The sequence below is a fragment of the Alosa alosa genome, chromosome 8 (assembly GCF_017589495.1).
Source record: "Alosa alosa isolate M-15738 ecotype Scorff River chromosome 8, AALO_Geno_1.1, whole genome shotgun sequence".
Lineage (NCBI taxonomy): Eukaryota > Metazoa > Chordata > Actinopteri > Clupeiformes > Clupeidae > Alosa > Alosa alosa.
This window is the reverse complement of record NC_063196.1, coordinates 26,020,472-26,046,078: the sequence shown is the minus strand read 5'-3', so window position 1 is coordinate 26,046,078 and position 25,607 is coordinate 26,020,472. Positions and strand designations below refer to the sequence as shown.

General features: G+C 45.3%; 1 protein-coding gene and 1 pseudogene across 3 annotated transcripts in view; one reads left to right on the top strand and one right to left on the bottom strand.

The window, feature by feature from the left end:
* The window catches only part of susd6 (sushi domain containing 6), a 28,537-nt gene extending 5,805 nt beyond the window's left edge, over positions 1–22,732 (bottom strand). Inside the window, exons 1-5 of one of the 3 annotated variants that reach the window (XM_048250306.1) lie at positions 22,600–22,732; positions 15,938–16,102; positions 1,602–1,793; positions 1,158–1,367; positions 411–602 (exon numbers count right to left, since the gene is read on the bottom strand). In XM_048250306.1, the coding sequence (XP_048106263.1) occupies positions 411–602; positions 1,158–1,367; positions 1,602–1,793; positions 15,938–16,052 (709 nt within the window). In that variant the 5' untranslated portion in view covers positions 16,053–16,102; positions 22,600–22,732. Of the gene's footprint in view, positions 1–410; positions 603–1,157; positions 1,368–1,601; positions 1,794–2,800; positions 2,967–15,937; positions 16,103–22,599 lie in introns of those variants that run through there. The other 2 variants (XM_048250307.1, XM_048250308.1) reach the window with 2 other exon arrangements.
* Positions 22,733–22,810: 78 nt separating this feature from the next.
* LOC125299157 lies at positions 22,811–25,368 on the top strand (annotated as a pseudogene).
* Positions 25,369–25,607: the final 239 nt, after the last annotated feature.

The following is a 25,607-nucleotide window of genomic DNA, read 5'->3' as shown; positions in this document are numbered from 1 at the left end:
CAGAAAAAAAACACAATTCAGTTTGTCAGCTCAAAATGGGCCTGTTGCCTGTTCTGTATCACAATGCAAGTTGATCTGAACGATGCAAAATAATATTATTTAAACAACCAGGCTACCAAACTTGGATTGCACACAACCTGAATACATTTTGTGAACTTAATTGGATTTAGTGCCACGCATGGATGTGGAACTGACAAAACATGACTAATTAGGCTTTTTGCCTCAAAAATATCAAATCAAAGGGAAAATACATTATCTACAGATATTTGTGTGTGAGCAGCATATGCAGCCTTTGCATAAATGATTCATCAAGACAAGTGATGCTTCAAAAAGAAACCAATTAGCAAGGAGAGGAGTCAGGAGGAAAACAACAGGCAGGCTGGCAGCAGGGTGACGCGGTGCTGGCTCACCGTCTGTGCGTATGCAGAGGGGAGGCTGGTAGGACCAGTGTCCCGAGGCGGCACACGTGATGACGCTGGGCCCGTCCAGCATGTAGCCCGGGTCACAGCTGTACTGCAGCACCATGCCCACAGGGACCGAGCCCCGATTGGTCTCCGTCAGGTTCACCCAGCCGTGCTGCACGCCCGAGGGCCGGGGGCATCCTGCAGGGGGGGCAGGAGGAGAGCCAGTGTTAGCATGTTAGCCTGCTAGCGCCACAGAACACTGCTTTAAATCAGAGGTAAAACACCCCACACAACAGATCTCCTCACATCTAACTGATGGACTTAGAGGACAGAGCTAGTGACATTGTTTTATTATCAATCACCAAGCAACGCTCTTACAAGGAACGTTTCAACAGTGGATATTTAGAAGGTCTTTTATTAAATTAAATGACAAGGCACTTTGCCTAGTAGATTTTGAAATGAAACATCTGGTTGTATGATTTGATTTCATCAGCTAAGTGGCTAACATATGAAAAGAAAGTAACACAAATGTGCTCTGATTGGTTTCAAATTACAACCACTCAAGGTCAATATTTGAGTTATCTTAGCAGAGAGAATCTCTTCACAGCACCATCACGAACGACACAAAGAACAGCCTTGTCTCTTCTGCATTGGGCAATAGTCAGGCACGCTATGCCTAGTCTGTCTCAAATGCAACCTTAATCTCCATTTTCCCAGAGCTGCTGCTGAGAGGCACAAGGAGGAGAGACTGACCCTGCACCATGTTGTCTTGGATCAGGTGACAGCTAATCAGCAAGCCCAGGTCCCACTCGCCATTCTGGCAGGTGCGGTACTTGTACTCCCCCCTGAGCGTGTACCCTTCGTCGCAGTAGTACTCGATAGCCGTGCCCTGGGTAAACTGACGGCAGGGGGAGGGGTGGCAGGTGTAACCCCCGTTCTCTGGCTTGCTGGGCGGTCGACAAGCTACAGATGGAGAAAAAACAAGAACCCAATTTACGGGGCCTCCCCTTCGCTATGAATGAGTGTACCCATTTAACCCAATGGAATTGGCTGAATGGCTAAATGCTAGCGACAGACCCTCGCTGAAAGCTGTAGCATTTACTACTGTTGTGGCAGGATCAATATGCAGACGCTGATTGAAACATCACGCCAGGAAAGAGCAATGCCAATGGCTGTGAGGGGAGGGTGCTGGCTCACCGTCTGTGCGTATGCAGAGGGGAGGCTCGTAGGACCAGTGTCCCGAGGCGGCGCACGTGATGACGCTGGGCCCGTCCAGCATGTAGCCCGGGTAGCAGCTGTACTGCAGCAGTGTGCCCACAGGGACCGAGCCCCGATTGGTCTCCGTCAGGTTCACCCAGCCGTGCTGCACGCCCGAGGGCCGGGGGCATCCTGCAGGGGCAGGAGGAGGAGGAGAAGGAGGAGGAGGGCGTTAGCGGGTTAGCGGTAGCTTGCTCACTCTTGGGAATGGTTAGGAGAAAGATGCAGTCGGGGGATACGACAGTCAGGGGGACAAGACTAGCTTCCACTCATCAGCACACTGACCCTTAGTGGATTCAGTGCAAAGTAGAAATTGCAACAATTAATTTACCAAGACAGGTCTCAAAATGAAATGTTCAGTGGACCGATAGAATCACATAGCCATGCTTTGCCAGACTGTATCTTCACTGCAGTAGTGGGGTACAGTCTGGAAGCCCTGCAGATTTTCTGGCGCACCAATCAACGAGTTAAGATTGGGTTAGAACAGGCTGGGCCCAACAACTGTGTCGTGCTATGAAAATTCTCTGCCCTTGAGAAATCTGTGCTTTGTGTTTTTCAACACTGATCCACACACATTTTTTTTTTTTTTTTTTTCACAAATTAAGTAGATGTGGACTACAGCACATGTAGTCTAACAACAAAAAAACAGAACAAAGTAAAATGGAATACTTCCAAACCACAAGGCACAAAATGAAATTATTGAGAAGGGAAGCCAGGCTCAGAATGACATAGACAGTATGGAAAAACAACAACAACAACAAAAAGAATGTTTTGTAATCTAAAATGCATGTAGTGACATAACCTTCATGCCATTCCAGTCAGGTAGACGTTTTTGTGACGCAAGGGAAAAGCAATGAGGAAGCATATTTCCGCCACGTCCACACAACCAAAATCAATAAAAACAAACAAGAAAAAAACAGCACACGCATCCTTTTGCAGTCATCCAACAATACAACACCATGCTCATCGCCATCGTCTGCTCCTCTGCACAGAACCACGTCAAACAGCCAGGGGGTGTTCACACACACAAAAACACAAAGGGTGTGGGTGTGCATGTGTGCGCGCACACACACACACACACACACACACAGAACCCTTTGTCCTCTATCTGCCTTTAAGGCAGAGCTATAATCACTCACCACGACCACAGCAGCAGACAACCCCTTTTCAATGAGGTGACACAAACAGACAAACACAAAAACAAACGCTGGCTGTGCTCGAGGAGAGGACCTTCAGTGCAATCTAGCCTAATCTGCTCTCTCGGCACTCCTTAAGCTGAGAGATCAGGCGATTAAGATGGGCTCAGTAAGATCTGGCGCAACCAACACCCTTGTTACAACGGACAGCCCCCCCCCCCCCTTCCCGACCAACGCCCCCAAGTAGGCTACTTTCTACACAGTCTATAGGGAAGGGAAGCCCATCAAGATCCTGTGGGGGTCCAAACCTGAGCATGGGATGCGTTTTGCACAGCCCCTGCTCTCAGGTCAGCTGATACAATGCACCAAGGCCAAATGTGTCGAGCACGGAGAGGCCAGCTGACACAATGGTGATGGTGGGAGGACCGTGGCCGTGACACAATGGCATGCTTGTGTCAGTGTCCCTCGTCCCTTCTTTCGAAGGACAACGGACCGGTGCTACTCTTAACTCCTTCTCATAGCTGTCCCACATTCTGTGCTCAAGGCCAATGACACAGGAAATAGAAAATAAACTAGCCATCAGCCATCTCGGCCCGGTCACACTTCAGATTCAGTTGCTGTTGTGGTTGTGCACATAGTCCCTTGCTTACTCACCTCACTTTCACAGCCTTTGGCTGACCTTACCTAAATAATAGGACCATGTTTGATTACTACAGCTTTCAATTTCAAATATGAATCATTCATCACCTAAAGAACAACTCTCAATATGGTTTGTGGCTGTCAAGCTCAACTAAAATTAAACTCTGAAGTCCTCAAGACTACAGACCTTGAATACTGTGATGGCTTGCTAAAGAGAGCATACAAAGACAGCAGGAGAGCAAAGGGCGAAAGATTAATACACGCCAGTGGAAAGGGAACAGGTCTTGGCAAGTGATATGATTTTTTTTCCACCGTAGGGAGTTGAGATAAAACAATGGCGGATGGGAACATTGTGGTGGAATTCTGTGGAAGGGAGGGGCTGAGGTACGGAGTGTGACAAGTGACAGAGCATAAGGCAGTCAAATGATCCCTATCTCTGCTGGAAATCTAAAAAAAAAAAAAAGACGATTACGTGGTTGAATAAATGCTGTAATCGCAAACTTCTCACATTTAGCGATAGTCATTTCCTGCCCCAAGCAAGCCTCTCCACACCCGTGAGACCAAATCAAAGTGTTGGAATAGGGACTAGGAGTGGGAGGAAACAAACAACAAACAAACAAGCCAGCTAAACAGGAATGAAGCCATCCGACTCTCCACAGTCTTCCTCCATCTGTCAACACTTGCTACCGAGCTCCAAATTCTGGGATTTGGGGCAAACCGAAATCGTAATTATCCCTCATTACAGGCAGCGGCTTCCCCTAAAGCTGCGCACCGGCAGCGCGGCAATTCGTGGCTGCAACGCGGAGCGGCTTTGGGCTTTGTTGGGGTATTCACAACACCACCGTGTCGGGGCCTGGCTAGGATTAGGGCTCCAACTGGGACAAAAGCCTCGGTAAATTCAGCCCCCACACACCCACTGGGTGTCCCATGGAAAATATGTTTTGGTTCAGGATTCCCACTGGATGTTTTTATTTCCCCTCTTTGCTTTTCCCCCCCAGTGTTTGTTGTTTTTGTTCCCTCTCATTGTTAATCTGATGGCTTTGCCCACCAAGCTGTCAGTTAAGACTGTAAGTGCACATGTGTATGTATATGTATGTGTGGATGTGTGGATGTGTAAAAGTGTGCCCATGGGGGGGTGAGAGGTCCCCTTTTAGAGGTGGGGGGGGCATAATTGTATGTACAATGGGACTGTGGGGGGGGGGGGGGCTGGGGTTCCATAACATTGGATTTGTTATCAAAGCTGAGGGGTTTAAATGGTCAGAAAGAGGTTTAAATCCTGAAAACATACGTTAGGCGACACTACCCAGGGGGCAATGAGTACTAAGGCATCGCAGGCCAGCAGTGGATAGAGCACAAAGGAACAGCCCAGCGCAAAATAAATAAATGAAAAACCAACTAAAACAGAAAAAAAAAAAAAACACACACACACACACAACACACACACACACACACACACACACACACACACACACACACACACACACACACACACACACACACACACACACACCACTGATAGCACAAGTGTGTGGGAGTAAAACCCCCTTGCTTCTTAACTCAACACGGCTGTTGTGTGTGAGGAAAAAGTGCTAATGGCCGTCTCTGTTTCACAGGGCTGTAAGATGAGCCCAGATCTGCACAGAGGGGGCCGGGGGGGATCAGCCTCTGCTTCGGTCTCCAATTTCAGAGCCCCCACGGCACATCAGACACACATACTGCATCGGGCCTGAGCCATCTAAAGTTGGTGCGACTATGAGTGAGAGTGAGTGAGTGAGTGAGTGAGTGAGTGAGAAATAGAGAGAGAGCGAAAGAGAAATAGAGAAAGAGAGAGAGAGAGAGAATGAGAGAGAGAGAGAGAGAGAGAGAGAGAGAGAGAGAGAGAGAGAGAGAGAGAGAGAGAGAGAGAGAGAGACAGGGAATGAGTATAGGCACATCATGTGCATCTGAGTACACATGCAGTTGTGTGTAAGAATGTGCTGGCTATATATGCGCCTTAGACAATCATGCATGCGTGCAGACACGCGCACACACACATACACACACACACAAAAAGAGTGCTATAGCAGCTGCAGAGAAAAGAGGGGCACTTCTTTGGAGAGACTGACGTGTGCGGCTGGAATGTGAGGGAAGGGGGGGGGGGCTAGCGGCAGGTTAGCACATGCTAATAGAGCAGTCAGCCACAAGAGCAGTAGATCCTTGCTCACCCGAAGAAAGGCAGACAGGCTTGGCTGGCGGACCATGGCCAACTTTTACAGCACTCACACACACACACAGGCTCCTGTTCTACTGCCAGGCTGCTGACTTGTGCGCAGACCTCAGCACTTAGAGACTGTCCTGTGAATTATCCCTGCTGCTGCTGCTACTCCTAAATAGCGATGGGATCCAAACCGCAAAGCAGCAATTTGGCTTTAGATGTTTAAACCAAACTCAAAGTCACTCCTCTCTCCTCTGCCGTCTTCCTGCACCATATGCTTTTATGTTTATTTTAGTAAGACATTCAAAACTTCTTGGCATGAAAGAAATAATGAGGTTACTTACAGCAGAGTACAGTTTAGTAAAATAATACAGAGCCCCAACACTTCAGTATTTCAGCCCTACACAGTAACATCAACCCACCCCCGCACACGCACACAGACCCCTGCAGACACACACCCCCGCACACACACACACACGTCTGCAGGATATCCCTTTTCCTTCACTGTCCTCCGCCCCTCTAAACAAAAAAGAAAGAAAGAAAGAAAGAAAGAAAGAAAGAAAGAAAGAACAAAAGAAAGAAAGAACGAATACAAGTGGTCTGGGTTGGGGCCTCCACGTGCTGCTCTTTGTGTCTGTTCAGCGCCGGGGTCACCGACTGACAGACTTTAGCAGCTTGTTGCCCTCCCTGCCCCTGCCTCTCTCCACACAACAAAACACACGGCCCCGCCTCTGCATCTGCAGGGCGACACACAGGCCGTCCGTTGGAGAGGGATATGTGTGTGTGTGTGTGTGTGTGTGTGTGTGTGTGTGTGTGTGTGTGGGGGTTACAAGAGCTTTCCAAATGCCCCCCCCACAACCTCCCCTGTTTGCTTCTCCTAGAGGCAGCAGATGGAGGTCCTTACTACACGAACACAGCTGTGGGGCAAATACCTCCTCAGCTCTCTAGCCGCCCCCAAAACAAAAGGCAGAGTGCTGGGGCCAGGAATCATGACATGTGTGTCTGTTCGGCTCAGACCCCCTCCCTCCGGGTGCCATTGGTTCTAAACTCCCAGCTGGCGCCTCTGCTCCATCCAGTCTCCTCCGCGTTTGACCTCAGCAGGTTTGACCTCAACTATGTGGTTGCACCCTGGGGGTCAAAGGTCACACGGAGCTGTGGAGGTTACGGTCGAGGCGGAGCAGGGGCAGAGAGGTTGCACCCTCCCTCGCAGATGCAGTGTCCTCAGACTGCGGCAGCTTTGCCCAGCGCTATATTGGGACGGCGACACGTGGCAGTGGTGTGCTCAGTGTGGCCAAGCTGTCCCCTCCTCTCCCCACCTCTCATATGCAATGCCAGGGGGATTTTTATGGCTTGATGATTACTTGGGGGACGGGGAACATCACATCAAACGCCACTATATCGGGCCTGGACAAGCGGACACGCTGTTTAGCCACTCTGAACTTTCCATGTATTAGGTGTGTGTGTGTGTGGGGGGGTGTATAATGAGAAACACACGTCTCAAACCTAGAACTTTAGTCTTAAGAGGAAGCTGTGCTGGAGACATTTCATGACCAGCAAGGACGTGGCGATGGCGTTGAAGGGCCCCTTACCTCAGTGATGACACACACACACACACACACACACACACAAACACATTCTCACACACACACACACACACACACACACACACACACACCCAGCGGTCATAAGCACATCAAAGCCTTTGGAATTGGAGTCACACTAGAGCTGGGGTTAATGTGGATGAGAGCAGAGCAGAGCAGAGCAGAGCAGAACAGAACAGAACAGAACAGAACAGAACAGAACAGAACAGAACAGAACAGAACAGAACAGAACACAGCAGAGCAGAGCAGAACAGAACAGAACAGAACAGAACAGGAGCAGAGCGGAACGGAGCAGTGCGGAGCGGAGCAGAACAGAACAGAACAGAGCAGAGGGGCGTTGTGTTGAACAGGGAGCAGCACAAGCACAGATGTGCCGAGTGCCAAGGGCCTCACCTTCACTCAACAATTCTCATCAGCGCTAATCTTTTCATTACCAACAGATCTCAACAACTCCAAAAAGTGGAGTTTTCTGCCCTCCCAGCCTCCGGGCAACTGCATGGAAATCACTGGTGACATACGGTAGCATCGAGCACACAGGTTAAATGTTTACCTTGCATAGTAAACAAGATGTTGCGTTCCGTTTAAGCTATGAGGGTAAGGGTTATGAGTTATCAAACAGTCTCTGTATGTAAAGAGGACTACAGCCCATTTAGTTGATGCTCATATGCTCACAAATGGCTGTAGGCTGGAGCGCAGCCCAGCCCATTTGATTTATTTAAATATAAATACCCTTCTGACTTTCACTTTTACTGTCCATCTGCTAACAGGGGCCGTGCCAGCATCGAGGCAGGCTGAGTCCACAGTCACGTTGCTGAGGCAGGTTTCAGCAGACCGATTATTTACCATGCCTGCACATACATACACACGACAAGGGCGAGCAATAGTCTCCTTAACTTCTCTCTACTGACTTAAACACTATAGCAATGCTACAACATTAACAGTAAGAACCAGGAATTAAATCAGGAATTAAAGTCAGTCATTCAGTCATGCATTCACCAGCTGGTGTTGTTGACGTGACTGACCGGTAAGATGCTTCTTAGGAAATCATAATTATCAGAAGAAAGATCAAAACCATTGTATATAAGGTCGGAATAGATAGGCTAGTAATGATATTCACAAAAATATAACATCCAGAGACAGATAAAAGACTATCGGCACAGTGGAAAGTGATGGAGGAGGACAGCAAAGCAGTGACAAAGCGAGCACGCTTGAACATGATGTCTTCATGTCTGGATTCGAGCGTCAGTGCCTTCCCAGACCCGAGACATGCTGTCCTGTTTTTACACTGACTGTTCCTCTCCCTCCCCATCATACGGTGAGTCGCCATTTCACAATGCTGTTAGCGTACAGCTGCGCGCATGCCATGCATGGACATTAAAGGGGCCCGTTGAGCCATTCCTGCCCCTCCAGTGCTGTTTCAGCCGTGCTCCCCTCTCGCCTGTCTGAAGTGCGAGGTCCAGAGAATAAACATTCCCAGGCACAAGCGCTGGACTGGAGTGCTTCCTCCAGCCTGGGGGCACGTGGTGTTCTCACTGAGAACGGCCTCAGAATAACCCATACCAGGAGCACGGGAGGAGGGCCCGCTTTGCAAACACAAGCAGGTCATTGAGGGCATTTGAGAACTGGGCAGATGTAGGGATGGAAAGAGGGAAAGAGAGAGGGAAAGAGAGAGGGAAAGAGAGAGGGAAAGAAAAGCAAGGAGCTGACAGACAGACAGAGGAAAGAAAGAAAGAAAGAAAGAAAGAAAGAAAGAAAGAAAAAAAAGAAAAGAAAGAAAGAAAGAAAGAAAGAAAGAAAGAAAAAAAGGAAAGAAAGAAAGAAAGAAAAAAAAGAAAGAAAGAAAGAAAGAAAGAAAGAAAAGAAAAAAAGAAAGAAAAGAAAGAAAGAAAAAAAAAAAAAAAAAAAGAAAGAAAGAAAAAGAAAGAAAAAAGGAAAGAAAGAAAGAAAGAAAGAAAGAAATTAAGAAAGAAAGAAAGAAAAAAAAAAAAGAAAGAAAGAAAGAAAGAAAGAAAAAAAAGGAAAGAAAGAAAGAAAGAAAAAGGAAAGAAAGAAAGAAAGAAAGAAAGAAAAAAAGGAAAGAAAGAAAAAAGAAAGAAAGAAAGAAAGAAAGAAAGAAAGAAAGAAACATGTTTGCAAGATGGTTGAGAAGGTTACTAAAATGCAAGAGCCGGGAGACAAAAGACAGGCAGACAAGAGTGTCATTGACATGGGTCGGTAGTGAGTGCATCACCTGCAGGCTTTCATGTTCTTGTGCCCACTAGCCAACTCAGAACAGAACAAAATGTACCATCTCTGTGGCAACATCCTGGCAGCAGCCTGCCTCAATGTCACTCACTTAGTTCAAGGCACAACGATAAGACAGACCTGCAACAGAGGGCAAAGCAGCAAGCATGTCTTTTTTTTTTGTTTCATGGTCTTACAAGTGGTTACACAAGTGTTCTTGTTATTTACGGCGTCCCTATAAAGTGCTGTGTGCATTTGTGGTCTTTCAAGTTTGTGATCCGTCAATGTCGCTGTGGTGTTTATTTAAAGCAGTAACACTTTAAGCATTACTTTTAAATGTGAGTTTTGAACTCACTGACCTCCATTATGTTTGTGTGACCTGTCCATAAACCTTTTCTTTTCAGCTACAGTTGGCATTTTTAGGAATTCCAGCTTTAATGGCGCTTGCACTGAAGTATAAATATTTAGTATGAAGTACAATAGTGGTTTTGGGTTTCAATAACTCCCTGGATTTGTTTTGAAAATAACTTTTACGTTGGTCAGTGGTGGTTTTCTCTCTCTCCCTCTCCGATTTACACGGCTCTCCCAAGGGAGGGGCAATAGCAGACAGGCAGACAGACCACTGGGATTCAGGAGGCTAAATTTAGAAAATTCATTAGTAGGAGCACTTTCAATCAAGCCTCAATACTTCTCAGCAGCGAGCGACCAAAACAATTAATTACCTCTTCAATTCCCAATCCGACTTGACCAAAGCCAACCCTGGCATTGCCAAGAGTAGGCGCCAGGCTGGCATCACATTATTTTGTGGTATCAGGGAGGACAAGTGACGGATGCACTCAGAATCCAGATAGAGATAATAGAATGGATCAGAAGTGAATGCCCAGAGGTGGCGTGTATAAAACTCCCTTTCACTTTCATTACAGCAACAGACTGACTCTCACCACTTGGCCACTGTTGTTGACTCTTTAGTAGCGCAAGCTTCTACTGGGCTAAGGACAAGGCTAATTATGAGAGAGAGAGAGAGAGAGAGAGAGAGAGAGAGAGAGAGAGAGAGAGAGAGAGAGAGAGAGAGAGAGAGAGAGAGAGAGAGAGAGAGAGAGAGAGAGACTCTACTGTCTGCGGTGTGCTCTGGAGGGCTTCACACAAACAGGCATACAACCACACCGACGCCCGAGGATCTTCAGGTGCTGCCACCAACACTGGGGAATGCAGTAGGTTCCGGAAGCAGGTACTATCTGCAGTACCACTGTTCAGCCAATCAGATGATCAGGCTGACGTTGCAAATGGCACACCGCCTGGCCTGGCCAGCATAGAGAAAGCAATAGCAGGTCTTCAAACGAGATGGCCGAAACATAACTCTACCTGTCGCCATGTCTCTTTAGAACTTTTCTTTTGGGGTTACAGGGCACAGAGAAGTGGCTGGCATGGTGTGCGGATGATTAAATGCCCTCCAGTCCAGTCCAGGCCTTGGCCGGGCCTGCCAGGCTCTCCAGCGCGATAAGCGGAGTGCCGGGACAGCAGCTGCAGCCAGTGCAGAGCCCTAGGCGTCTGGCTGGCAGCAGAGCGGTGAATGGGCGTGCTTCATCATCCGGCCCGCTGCCCAGTCTGAGAGAGGGGCCCTTTCACAGCACCACTCGCAGCAATCTGGAGAGGCCCTGGACAGCAGTCCACTCCCAAAACACACACACACTCACACAAAGCCAGACCACACAGCGAGTCCCTACCATGCTAGTGTACTCACAGGGTGGTGCAAGAAAACAAATACACCCCTACCAACCAGCCACCCTACACGACAAATACACCCCTACCAACCAGCCACCCTACACGACAAATACACCCCTACCAACCAGCCACCCTACACGACAAATACACACCTACCAACCAGCCACCCTACACCTGCCAACCCCACCCTACCAGCCAGCCCTACCAACCAAGCCAGCCTACACCAAATACACCCTACCAACCAGCCACCCTACACTTCCCAATACCCCTACAACTAGCCACCCTAAATACAAATACACCCTACCAACCAGCCACCCTACACGCCAAATACACCCTACCAACCAGCCCTGCGGATATACACCCAATCCAGCCAATTCTACCCAACCAACCAGCCACCCTACACGACAAATACACCCCTACCAACCAGCCACCCTACACGACAAATACACCCCTACCAACCAGCCACCCTACACGACAAATACGCCACCCTACACGACAAATACACCCCTACCAACCAGCCACCCTACACGACAAATACACACCTACCAACCAGCCACCCTACACGACAAATACACACCTACCAACCAGCCACCCTACACGACAAATACACACCTACCAACCAGCCACCCTACACGACAAATACACCCCTACCAACCAGCCACCCTACACGACAAATACACCCCTACCAACCAGCCACCCTACACGACAAATACACCCCTACCAACCAGCCACCCTACACGACAAATACACACCTACCAACCAGCCACCCTACACGACAAATACACACAGATTTTGTAAAGAACACAAATACACAAAGTTGAGAGGTATGTATATAGGCACACTGAGGAAAGCCACAAAGGCACAGTAACAGAGGAGCTTGTGTACCCATAAACACACACACACACGCCCAGTCAGTGTGTAAATGGTGATGCAAGCATGAGCGGGCTGCTGCTTAGCCTTCTATGCCAGCAGTAGGAGAAGCCTTCCTCCCCTGAGCTTAGTGCTGGTGGTGTGGTGTGCACTCTGCTTCTTGCAATCGAAACAGATCCATCACACACACACACACACACACGCACACACACACACACACACACCAAAAAAAGTAAATCTGCTAAATAAGCATCTGGCTTCCTGCACCAGTTGATGGTGTTTGCGACTAGCGTCTGCATTAACTGCTGCCGTGCAGGGAGAAGTGCACTGCAGAACCTACAAGAGGCCAAAGCCCATCTGCTGCATCAACTACACAGTTTCCTTTTTAATTGGTCACCATCAAAGAGAGCTGAAGCTGCGGAAGGTGAGACACACCACAGCAGCCCTTGTGCTAAAGTTAGCGTAATCAAAGGCAAACCGTGGCTTAATTAGCACCCTATATTTATGATGGCTTCCCTTTCACTGAAGTCATTCCAGAGGCGCTAACAGTGACGACCCCTAGAGCCACACTCAACCCTTGTGTGATGTGGTGGTTATGAAAACACCAGATGAAAATGTTATACGAGAGTATTTTTAAGTATTTTGCAATTTGACTAAAGCTTTTTAAATTGTTTATTTTATTAAAACCTAGCTTTGCTTTTGTCATACATGCTAATAGCTAACTGATGGCTAATATTAAGTATGAAATAATTTAGGTTACATATCTAAAACTGTTCATGACAATGCAACTTTTCACAATTGCATTGTAGGAATCCACAGATCACTTTCCACACAATATACAATATAATTGTAGGTCACAACACAAAGTCTTCTTTTACCTGTTCACCCAACACCCATCCAGTCAGTGTTTATAATTCTAATGATGATTTGCGAACATACTTGGAATCAGTGCAGTCACTGAGTTCATGTCATGTCTGAACTGGATCCCTCACCCCAATCAGGCTGTATGGGCCCTGCGGTGCATGGAGCTATGAGTGGTGCATGGGGGTGGGGAAGGGGTGTGGGTGGGGGCTGATGGGAAAGTAGTGAACTTCTACTGAGGGGCCACGGATCTGAAAACACTGACTTCAATTCTGCTGCTGTGGCTTAGTGGGAAGCCATTTCCTGTTCTCTTACCAACACACACACACACACACACACAGTCTCATTACACACAAACTGAGTGTTACTGTTATTATTTAAAGTCTTTAAACCAAGTGTCCTTGCTGTTTACTCTGTTCATTTGACAGAATCTCAAGAAAAGAACCTATGGCAACCTAACGTCAAGTATTTCTGCTGAAACAGAAGTTTTCTAAGTTAGCTCATTGAAAAAGGATCCACTGTCATCCAGAACCACAAAACTGTCCCCATTTCATTTTTCAGCCACTTTCCATTCTCCCTGAAGCGATTTCCTCCCAAACATCCCCGTGTTGACCCAATACAATTGATTTAGCTCTCGCCAGCTCTCGTTTGTTATGATGACACAAGACTGAAAGTAGGAAAATGACCGCTGTCTGCCTGTCCATGCGGTCTTGACTGTGCAATGCAGGAATAAATGTCACCTGCCTCCTTCTGCTTTCTCTTATTAGCCAATTGGTGTGTACTTTCCTACATCATAAAAGAGCATCGAGACATCAAGTCTGGTGTCTGTAGGGACATGTCAATCTCAGTTCCTCCTTGGATGTTAAATGACACAAAATAGATTTGTTTCTGAAGGATATGAATTAGGAATGCATGAGAACAACTCAAGCATCCTGAAAGTCCTTTGGATTTGATTAAGAAATGGAACGTGAACCATTTCCTAAACTGGCTAAATTGTGAATTTCTGAAGCAGGCCACAGTTCTGTATTTAGCAAGCTAAATTCAAAACAGCTCTTGCATTACCTTTTGATTCTCAAAACATGGTTGTTTGGTTGACTCCTGCCTCAACAAATAGGCTTTATTTCCTCATCCCCCTAAAAATGAAGCTTAATTTGTATATTTAGGAGCTTTGCGCATAAGCTGGTAGTCGTGTAATGGAATTTGTACATTTCATATTCAGAGAAATCTCGAGAACAGTAAGGCCATGCCAGGGGATTACTCTACAGTATCTCCTACAGTAAATTATGCATGCAGTCAGGGGGAGGGAGCGGGAGCAGGAGAGATGTGCTGAGGGCAGAGCAAAGGCTTAGCTCCGAGGCACACTGAACAGCAGACAATGAGCTAGCAGAGGACCTCAAATCTGCTGACCATCAACTAATGACCTTTTTTTTTTTTTAATGGGATTCTTTCCATCTGGTCTTTTGTTTGTGTGTATAATGTGTCTGTGTGTGTGTGTGGGGGTGTGAGAGAGAGAGAGAGAGAGAGAGAGAGAGAGAGGAGGGTGCACAGATTCACATTTAAATGCTTTACACACTCTCACTCGGAGCGCGTGGAGCACCATGAGAGATCACGTGCCACCATTCTGCACAGAGCAGATAAAGGAACGTTAAGCGTTAATGTAAATTGGTGTCGCTAGGGATGCAACGTTTTTATTTTCCATCCATTTCTTTCCCACTGCCACTCTCTCTAAATCTACCCCTCTATCTAGCTAGCAGTCTGTCAGTGCGCATGTGCAGGCGTGTCTCGTGCAGCAGGCTGCATTGCGTAAGGGGATGGGTGACTCCTGCCAGCCCTTGGAGCATCAGTGCACGCAAGGACAGATAGGAGAGTTGGTGTTTGTAAGCGGATGCATCAATATCAGGGGTGTTTTGTTTGTGTTCATTTCCATTTGGTTTGCATCTATCTTTGGGTAGAGGCAGAGAGGGCATTTAAAAATAGATGAAAAAAGCATGAAATAGTCTTAAATAACGATGGAATCAATTCTTGCCTTTGAAAAAAGGTCTCACCCCTTAGAGGAGCGGAGACCATATTGCCACACCCGAGGAGCACATCATCACGGTGCCAGGGCAAGGACATTTGTCACCGCTCACTACATGAGCACGCGCACACACACACAGCGGGGAAAGATGGGGGAGGGGTGGGTTACAGGGAGCGAGATGGCGCACGCGCACACACACACACACACACAGGAGGGGTGGGTTACAGGGAGCGAGATTGCACACGCGCACGCACGCACGCACGCACACACAGTTCCTAAGAAGGCTTCCCTGCTGCCTCCCTGCAGCCATAGTTCTCCATCAAACTGTGTAAACAGCAATGAGACCCAGTTTACCTCTTTATCGCTGACGCACACACACACGCACAGCACTCACTTCTCAGAAGCAGAGAAAACACCCACTCAGCTCACAAAATTTACTAGAAACTTGAACCAGAATCAAAAAGGTCCAGATCTCTACAATGACTCACATAACATGGCTCCAATTACAGACAACAGACACATGCACACCAACACATGCATTGGTGTGTTTTGATTGTGTGTAGCTACATAGGCTACAAAATGCTCCGCACACATCTGGTATGTATGTGTGAACAGGGTAGAAGCGTTAGTAGCTGTTACTCATATATTTCTGTGTGTGTGTGTGTGTGTGTGTGTGTGTGTGTGCGCGGCATTTGTCTGTGTGTGTGTGTGTGTGTGTGGCATTTGTTTGGGAGTAGCTGTTTACTCATATATTTCTGTGTGTGTGTGTGTGTGTGTGTGTGTGTGTGTGTGTGTGTTCGCGCGGCATTTGTCTGTCTGTGTGTGTGTGTGTGTGTGTGGCATTTGTCTCTGTGTGTGTGCGTGCCATTTGTCTGTGTGTGTGTGTGTGTGTGTGTGTGTGTGGCATTTGTCTGTGTGTGTCATTTGTCTGTGTATGTGTGTGTGTGTGTGTGTGTGTGTGTGTTGCATTAGCAGCCATATCTGGCAGAGGAGGAGTCTGTGGCAGCTCTTACCTGACGCGTGGGCCCTGGTGAGTGTGGCCAGCAGTAGCACGACGGGCACTGCCAGCCTGGGCGAGACTGAGCACGGGGCCAGAGGGCTGGGCACTGCCACCATGCCGCCACTCATCTTCCACACGCCTGCCAAGCAGTGGAGGTGCGGGTCCGCTCTGGCTCAACCTGTGTATGGAGGGCAGGGGAGGGGAGGGGAGGCCACCCAGTCAGTTGTGATGAAGGACATTTAAAGACACACTAATGAATGGACCCATGTGATTAGCATTAAAAAAAAAAGTGAACGCTGTTTAGCGACATTACGTGCCTGTGTACATCAAAAAAAGCAAAAAAAGAACATTTCGTTTCCATGAAATTGGCAGACGGCTTTAATGTATGGTTGAAAAATCCCAGATCTCAAAAGCACTGCTGATTCTGAGAGAAGTTCATTCAACACAGGGTGACTCGAGGGGAAAACTGCTTTAGTGGGAAATGAAATGTCCTTTTGCCAAGAACAACTAGGGAGGGGAGAGGACACTGACACATGGTGATGTTTATGATGAGACATCTTATGATGAAACATGTTTAAACAACACACACGCACACTCAGAGAGCAGGGGAGAGAGAGAGAGAGAGAGAGTCCTATGAGAAACCCTGTGATAATGCCAGATGTACTTTACTGAAAATGCAGGGAGGTACACTTTGGAGAATAGATTTTTGATTGATGCAATAAAAAAAAAAAAAAATGAAACGCTACTATTTTGCTAATGAGCTCCAGGTGTGGAGGTCAGACAGATTGAACAGCAGATCCGCTTTAATCCAGCAGCAGCATGAAGCAGGCAGTAAGCGACACTGCTCTCCCCGCTCACGCCAGTTACGAACGGCTCAAAACAGAGGTATTACAGAGGTCATTTTTACTGCACACGGCAACTGGGGCTCTGCAAGTAGCAAACAGAAAAGACCACACTTTAGACTTAAAAATAAAAATCACACTGTGCGTGTGTGGCCACTTAAGCATGCATAAGTGATAAAAAGGGTGATGTGATTACCGTAGGAGTAATTTGTGAGCAGGAATGGAATGGCAAAGGGGCCTTGCCATAGCCTACCTGATGTAATAAGTGCTTAAGCCATCCCAACAGTGTGCAGCTATTTTTGGTGGCAATTTAAAAAACGTAGGTTTAGCCTTAACTGTTTTGTGAACAGATGAACAACAAATGCACCTTTGTTGGGGTCAGGTTTTAGCTCACCAGAACGGATGTGTTGTACTGTAGGATAGGGCCTAGTTGATGGTGTTTAGCAGATATCACAATGTATTATTCATCATTATTATCATGGAATGTATGCAAGAAGATGGCCAATGGTTGTGACCAAATGAACAATATGAAAAAGAATCAGGTTTGACTGGGAAAGCCCTAAGTCTTAAGACAAATGCCTCTAGACCACCAGCACTCATAATATGGACAAATCCACTCTCATTGCTGTCACATAGGATATGTGTATCAATAGCTTACATGAGCCATCACGTTGCCACTGGCAACAGAACACTGAGGTTCTGTGTCTGGCAGCACTACACTAATGTGGTGATGTTACACATTTCCCTCCCGGCTCAGCAGAGTGAAACGGCATTCAGGCGGCCGAAATCTGGTGTGCGTGTGTGTGTGTGTGTAATTCAGGAAGCTTGTATAAGCCGCCAGGCTTCCTGTTGTGAGTGAAAGGTGGAAAAAATATTGTTTATGCCATGTGCGCTACACCTCACGAGAGGTGTATTGAAGACTAACCTCCTGAGTGCAGTAAGTAGAACAGGGGTCAAGGAGGAGGGTCGGTGCACACATGGTGTAGTTACAGGTGACTATAAATGGTGACTGCATTTAACTCAGATTTTGGGCATGATTTGTGCCACTTCATTCAAGGGATATTCCACCATTTGGGGAATTACACTCATTTTCCACCTCCCCTTGAGTTAAACATTTGAGTTTTACCTTTCCCCAGTTCATCCAGCCGTTCTCTAGCCGAGTCTAACAGTAGCACTTTTAGCTCCAGCTCATTGAATCAGATTAGACCGTTAGCTTATAGCAGAGAGCAATGAGCAATGAGCTGGAGCTAAAAGTGCTATTGTTAGACTCAGAGAACGGCTGGATGAACTGGGGAAAGGTAAAACTCAATTGTTTAACTCGAGGGGAGGTGGAAAATGAGTATTTCCCCAAATGGTAGAGTATCGCTTTAACGTGGGGAAATGACCCTCTCATCAGGCTTGTTTAAGTCGCCCGCTTTTTATATCTGTTCATTTTTGCAATGTAAGAAGGTAATACTTCTGACCCTTTTCCGTACTATATGATAGATAGTAATCAACCGAACCTACCATGCAATATGTTTTGTCAAAAGAGTAGGATTAATCAATCCATGCAGTCACTGACATTGACAATATGTAAGGGATAATGTATAGAACGCCGGTCATTATTGGGAAAATAAGTCCCGACAGGGCGAACCGGTCTTGTTTCTCCCTGAAGGGACTTATTTTCCCATAATGACCGGCGTTCTATACATTATCCCGCTTATTATATGGCTACTTGCCAAAACGAGATAATAAACTCCCCACGATATGACTTTAGCCTACATAGCCTAGCCTATTTGTTACCGTTCATCGTGGCATTTGCTGAGAAACAAATAGTTCGCAACAACACACGCTGCTGAACTTGAATCAAACATTCTTTAGAACACAGCTGATCAACTGTCTGCTTTCACGTTTGAATGAAATTCCAGTCCTTGCTTAGTGATATGAAAGACGTATCAGAAGCACAAAACCCGTTGCCATTGACAGTGGTAATTATATGTTTGCAGCGGTAATTACATTAATTTATTTTACCGTAGAACGTTGGGAAATCCCATTCAAGTCAATGGAGCGTTCTACTAGCATTGTGAAGAGCCGTATAATAAATGCCCATAATAATTTAAAGCACACGTGTGGGAATTCATGGGAAATGAAATGTCCTATGCCCTTCTGAATAATAGACCTCTCCAGTCCCGCCTCCGTAACTTCCGTATCCGTCCAACTTCCGGGCGTCGATTGTCTATGGGAAATAACATGGCGTTTCGAAATATCATACCGGTAAAACATCTGTAGGTAGCGAAGTAGAAAAAGCTGGTGGGCATATTGGCCTACACACTTCTGCCATCTAGTTTCCACTGGATTTTTTGATTGATTGTCGGTGCCGTTTAAGTAGTATATTATAGACTATACTACTTAAACAGCACCAAAAATAAAAAAAATCCAGTGGAAACTAGATGGCAGAAGTGTGTAGGCCAATCTGCCCAGCAGCTTTTTCTACTTTGTCACCTACAGAGTTTGACAGGTACGAGCTTTCAAAACGCCATGTTATTTCCCATAGACATTTGACGACCGAAGGTTGGATGGATACGGAAGTTAGGAGGCGGGACTTATTCTGGATACTTATTTTGATACATACATGTTCTATATTTCAGTCTTGCACTTTAATTTAATGTTTATTGTCTATGGCTATGTCTATAGTATGTCTATGTCTGTATTTAAAGTATGTCTATGTCTGCATGGGAAAGTAAGAAACGAAATTTCAATTCTTTGTATGACCAGTGCATGTAAAGAAATTGACAATAAAAGCCGACTTGACTTGAGAGGTCTATGCTGTTAGATTAGCTAGGCTTATATGCACATATGCTGAAGTTCAAGGCAGTATTCTCTTCCCAACCCAAATATGCACAGGACAAGCTATTCAGGATTCTGGATTATTAGACCTATGACATTGGTAGGCCGTTGTCATATTTACATGAGACTGCTGACAGCAACTTGGCCCAGATCAATCTGGTGAAGAAGGAAGAAGCATATAGCTATTCTTGTTGCAAACCTTAACAGAGAAAGCCATCAGAAGATGCATGCTATTCCTGGCTAACAGGAAATTGTGTTGTTGCTTTATCCTCCCAGAGTATTCTTGTCTTTAGACGGGAGTTGCGAAAACCTTTTTTCCCCCAGACATCTATTAAGATTGCAGTCTGACAACAGCAGATTTGACAACTGAAGGTACTTTTTTGAATGGGGTACACAATACAATGCAGGCTTTGCCAAGATGTTAAGAGGCTAGAACATTTCAACTGATGGATCTAATGACAAAGCCCAAATCTGACAGTATATGCTCTCACTCTAAAAGTAATGAGTAGCTGTTAATCATGTCTACTTAAAGCAAACAATGCTAAATGACGATGAACCTACTAAGTGTCATGTTAGAATAGTTTCAGATTTGCTAACCTCCTGAGTTATCTATCTTCTACTAAGACCTTTGAACTTTGGGGGGCTTGAAATTTAGGCCATGTCAGCCTGATAAACTTATTTTACTATGGTTTCCAAATAAAAGTCAAAAATTAAATTCAGGCAAACCTTTCAGAATGCCATTCATTTCTACCGATACCAGTAAAATGTATAGTAATTCCATGTGCATGCCAAGGTCAAAGTTTTTCGGTGGAAGAAAACATTGTTTTCTATAACCATCATAATAAATATACAGCCCTTTGCCATTGCATATACTCCACTACGCACTCAAGTCAACTAGCAGGTCAGTGTCATGAGTGACTATTTCATATAAAAAATAACCACAATAATAGACTAAAATCTTTACACATGATGCTGCTTGACCATCTTCAACAGACATGCCTGTCTCTAGTCACCAAGGTATGGGGCATTGCAAAAATGTGTACGGATCAGACTTCAAGAGGCTGTGTTTTAAACCCAACTCATGTGTTGAAGAGAAACCAGTCCGACCAGAACAAAACCACATGCCCCAAACACACAAGACGTGGCATCAAAATGGTGGACAGAGTCCCTTCCAAGTCTGCGCCCCAAATCCACAATCCCACATAATCTATGGGTGTGTTTCTTTTCCATTTTTAAAGAGAAGGCCAGGAAGACTTTCACTTCTAAGGCACAAAAGTGTTTTCAATGGCATGTGCCTGCTGCCAGGGACTCCCCAAAAGGGAAGAAGTGTGGTTGGTACGAGAGGGGGTTGTGTCTGAGAAGAGAGACAGGCTCAGTTTGGTAGTGATATTGAGTCCACCCACCAACATAGAACCATCTATAATAGCACCTTGACAAATACTTTTGGTTTCATTAAGTCATTACACAGATGTGATCTGCACCATGCACAAGAGAGAGCCTTTGTCATATAGCATTTAAGTTGGTTCAAAGGATCCCTCCACCCCCAACACAAGTTTTATGAGGAGTGAAAACACATGGAGGGATGTGCAAGCAGAGAACATCAGGGGGGTGAAAAGGACTTGACATAGGACACTGCTTTCAGTCAGAGTCAAAATAACAGGAACTTAACAGTTCGCAGTTCCCAATTTAGAAAGACCTGGACAGCTAGCCTAAATGTGGGGCATACGATGAATTAAATGGAGATATTATGGGATTTTGATCTCTTACAATAACTATTTACAAATTGCTTCTTTACGATGCACTCTCACCAGATAACATGAAACGATAGGCTTCACTAGTCTAGAGGCTACAGCTCTTCTGAATACTCATGGCGACTTGTAAAACCGTATGCATACAGCACATTTCTATTCAGAATGGAGGAGGATAATAGTTGCAGCAGTAACTAACATGACAGGGGGAAAATCCTCCCATGGCATCTCCCGAGCCCGAGCAGAGTCGGTCACACGCTCCGACACGTGCGAAATGTACTGAGGGCGAAGCTACAAAACAAAGAGGGCTTGCGCGTATCATCCAATACATCCTGTTTCACAGCATAACACGGGCTCTATCACTATATCATATATGTCAAGTATTTTTTTCCGGCCGATCAAAAAGCACACAATGGAAATTGTTTTGAATGTCAGCAAACTTACAATGTTGCCAGCTGCCTACAGATTGAACCCTAACTTAGAGAAAACAACAAAAACGTTAGTACCGAATCAAGTCAGGCGTAACAGTTGTCACCATCCTAGCTAGTCTACAGGCTAACAATATTTTCATAGTTGCTTTAACACAATTTACCAGACCTCTTAGGAGAAAATTAATTGAAGTCGATTTAACGCGAACAAGGTTCAGGAACAGCAATAACGTTAGGATTCAGTACCATCGTCTAAAATGTATTCACCTCCACCCACAGCAGTTACAAAACAGCAAGGTTACTTTGCTTCCTATTTAAAAGGAAAATTGTCAAAACAAATGGCTACTACGGTGAGATTGGTCGCAACAATAGCAACATTGTGTTCTTTTCCCAAGCTACGACTTGTCAATGTCAATAGAAAGTTAAAAAATGTGTTAAATTGTTACTGTCCAACGTACTGGCAGAATGTTTTCTTTCAGATTGCTGGAAGCTCGATAAGTGAACGACTAAACGGTAATATTAATCCATTATTTTGCTACCAAACACCAACATTGGCCATAACGTTAACAGAGCTCAGAGCCTCACAATTGTCTAACGTTAATATAACGTTAACGTAACCCATTCCTTAACGTAACATATTCTGTTAACGTTAAGCTTGTGAGGAGAATTCAATAGTATTCTATTCTGAGACAGATTCCCACAACACAGACTGAGTAAATTTGTCGGCTGTGTGGCGTAAACTCGGGTTAGCAAAAAGCAAGCAAAAGGCAACAAATGTAAACGTTAGCAGCTAGCCTATTAGCAAAACCTGCTACAATTCTCGATACATACCAGTTTAAAGGCTATGTAAAAGCCCTCCTCCCTTCTTTCACTTGTGGAACATGTAGTCAGTTGTCCAAGGGAGTGTTTCGAAATAAATCAATGTAAAATCCTGTCTCGGTAAAATGGTCACGTTGCTGGTTCCTTGAGGTATCTTTCGTCCTTTACCCTCTCCCTTGCTCGGACAGGATTATTTGCTGAGCTTGTTAGCGAGGCAACGTTGATGAGGGACTACAGGGAACTCCACCAGCTGCCTCGCTCTGATATCGTTTCCATGGGAACTATGGTCGGTAGGTGAGTGCAAAGCTCTGGGTGAGGTTGGTGGTTGTTGGTGGAGGGGTTTGTGTTTCCCGTCACATAACAAAAATAACTAGATAGAGTCTGTCAGGTATGTGATGTATCTCCGAGATTAATGTAGGCTACTAACGTTGCAGTAAAATACTTTTCTATCTCGTCTACTGGAGGGCTTTTTGGACTAGGCCTATGTCCCGTTATTTAACAGATTGATCGATTTTGAGGACTTTATCTGCTGGCTGCTGCTGTAGGCCTAGGTCTAATAGGCTTCTGTGATCTGTGAATGAATTTAATTGTAGGCCCAGATAGGTGTCTGTAGTCTATTGTTGGCTAGCTAGGTGGCGCTATAGCAGGTTATTTATTTTGTCGACCGAGAGGAATTCACTTCAGATGAAGTTTGGATGCCTAGGAATTCAAGTTTCTTGTATGTTGTCCAAGCGGTTTTTAACATGTCTTTACATTCACCAGTGTTAAAAGTTCTGCCTGTGCAGTTTTTTTGACCAGCCTATTCATTTTAAACTAAAGTCACTGGTCTTATGCCGAAACAGACTGTGGAGCTGCATTCCCAATTTACCGACGACAAAGGCATCATCTTCTAAGCTTGGGCCATCTACAGCGCAGACATAGGAGAGATCGACCTGGAAACATGCCCATCCATAGGTGGTAGCTTTAAAGGCACTCAGGCGATGGGACTGTTTACGTCGATGAGATCTGTTGTGCCTCATCATAAGCTAAGAAGGATGCTCTGGGGAGATTGGCCCTTGTAATGTTAATTGACGTGTGTATGTCGCTTCCAAAGCATCAGCCAAATGAATTAAAACGAATAAGCAAAAAGTGTCATCAATGTCAGGCTCTCTCATTGAATATGAAATAACTAGAAATAGATCCATGGTTAGAAGTTTCATTTGTGATCAGAAGTTATAGGGATATGGTAGGCTATCCTAGCCTAAAATGCCACGAGTAATTCACAGAAAGTTTGAACAGATTATAGGACTCAATGAAATGAAAACTCTGCCTTTGATGCAAAATCACTACATTTGGCTGTAATACAGTGCTCTAAGGAATAATTTACCATTCAATGTATTTGCTTTCATAGGACCTGGACCATTCCCTGGTATTTTGGATGTGTATATTTTTGGTGGTGGCTTGAATGAGCTCCGAGCAAGCTTGTTGGCAAATAAAGGGTTTGCGGTCATGGCATTGGCCTATTATGGCCATAAGGATTTGCCAGAAGCCCTAAATAAACTGGACTTGGAGTACTTTGAAAAGGCTGTGACATTGTTGCGGACACATCCCAAGGTAACCATGAAATAAAAAGATACATTTTGAAAGAAAACAGAAATCCATGGGTAATATTCTGAAAAAAAAAAGTGATGCTGGGTTTAGATTTGTGAAATTGTGAGCTGGAAAAATTAAAGTAATGTCTCCATCTAGTGTTTCCTTCAGAGCATTACATGTAGATGTTATCCACTGAGTCATGACTGTAAGATGATTTATCTGTGTGTGAAATATTTCATATCTCAAATTATTTCATCAGGTAAAGGGTCCAGATATAGGCATTCTGTCAATCTCCAAAGGTGGGGAGTTAGCACTGGCAGTGTCAGCTTTCCTTCCTGGAGTCGCAGCAACTGTCTTCATCAATGGCTGTATATCGCCAACACCCAAATTCCTCTCCATTACAAAGATATGGTCATCCCTCCCACCAAATATGATGAAAGCAAGGCTGTTGACACAGGTTATGGATTTCTGGATGTAAGGGAAGTAACTGTAGATCCTATGATTGAGAACAACACCTCTGTGTTTCCCATTGAACAAGCCAGCTGCTACTTCATGTTTGTAGCCTCTGAAGATGACAAGAATTGGAACAGTGGTTTATTTGTTGAACAGGCTGCTCAGTGGCTTCGAGACCATGGGAAGGAGAACTTTGAGGTGATCAGGTACCACAAGGCGGGTCACTTCCTGGAGGTTCCGTACATGCCCCATTGCCCCATCACTTTCCACCCAGCAATAGGCGCTGTGGTGGCATTTGGAGGGGAACCCCAGGCTCATGCTGAGGCCCAGGTCGATCTATGGAAGAGGGTCCCGGAATTTTTCAAGAAGCATTTAAATAATGATCATTCCGACTTTAAAGCCATGCTGTAATGTGTGATTTAGTTCATCAATTATTGTTTTACTGAATGTTGTAGGGCTTCAGGGATAGGCTTGGTGGATTGCCATCGGCGTGAATGATATAAAGTTACAAATACTTACTGACAAAGTTAATGTTTTTACTGATATGCTGCACAATATTAAGTACCAAGTGTGTACTGCTTTCTACAGAGACTGGAGATGTTATCCACTGTGCAGTACTTCACAATGTCTGCTGATGCTGCAATGCTGGCTCAGTTAAAACTAACTATTTGAAGTCTATTTGAAATATTTACTAGAACATGCCAATTACCCATTTGCCGTCTAAAATACAGAATTATCTACAAATGGCACTTTAAATTTCTAAATGTTCATATAATTATTCATAAATTGTAAATAATTAGAAATGTAGAAATAATATTTAAATGTGAAAATGATTTGTACAAGTAATTGTCAATATTACAAATGTAGCCTACTACACTTACAAATCTATTCTACAGGAGGATTTGTAGGGTAGCTGTTTTAACTACTCCTTCAGAGTTGCTTCGGTGGCCTCCCCCAACAGTGTTCTTCTTGCACAGTCACTCAGTTTGTGGGGA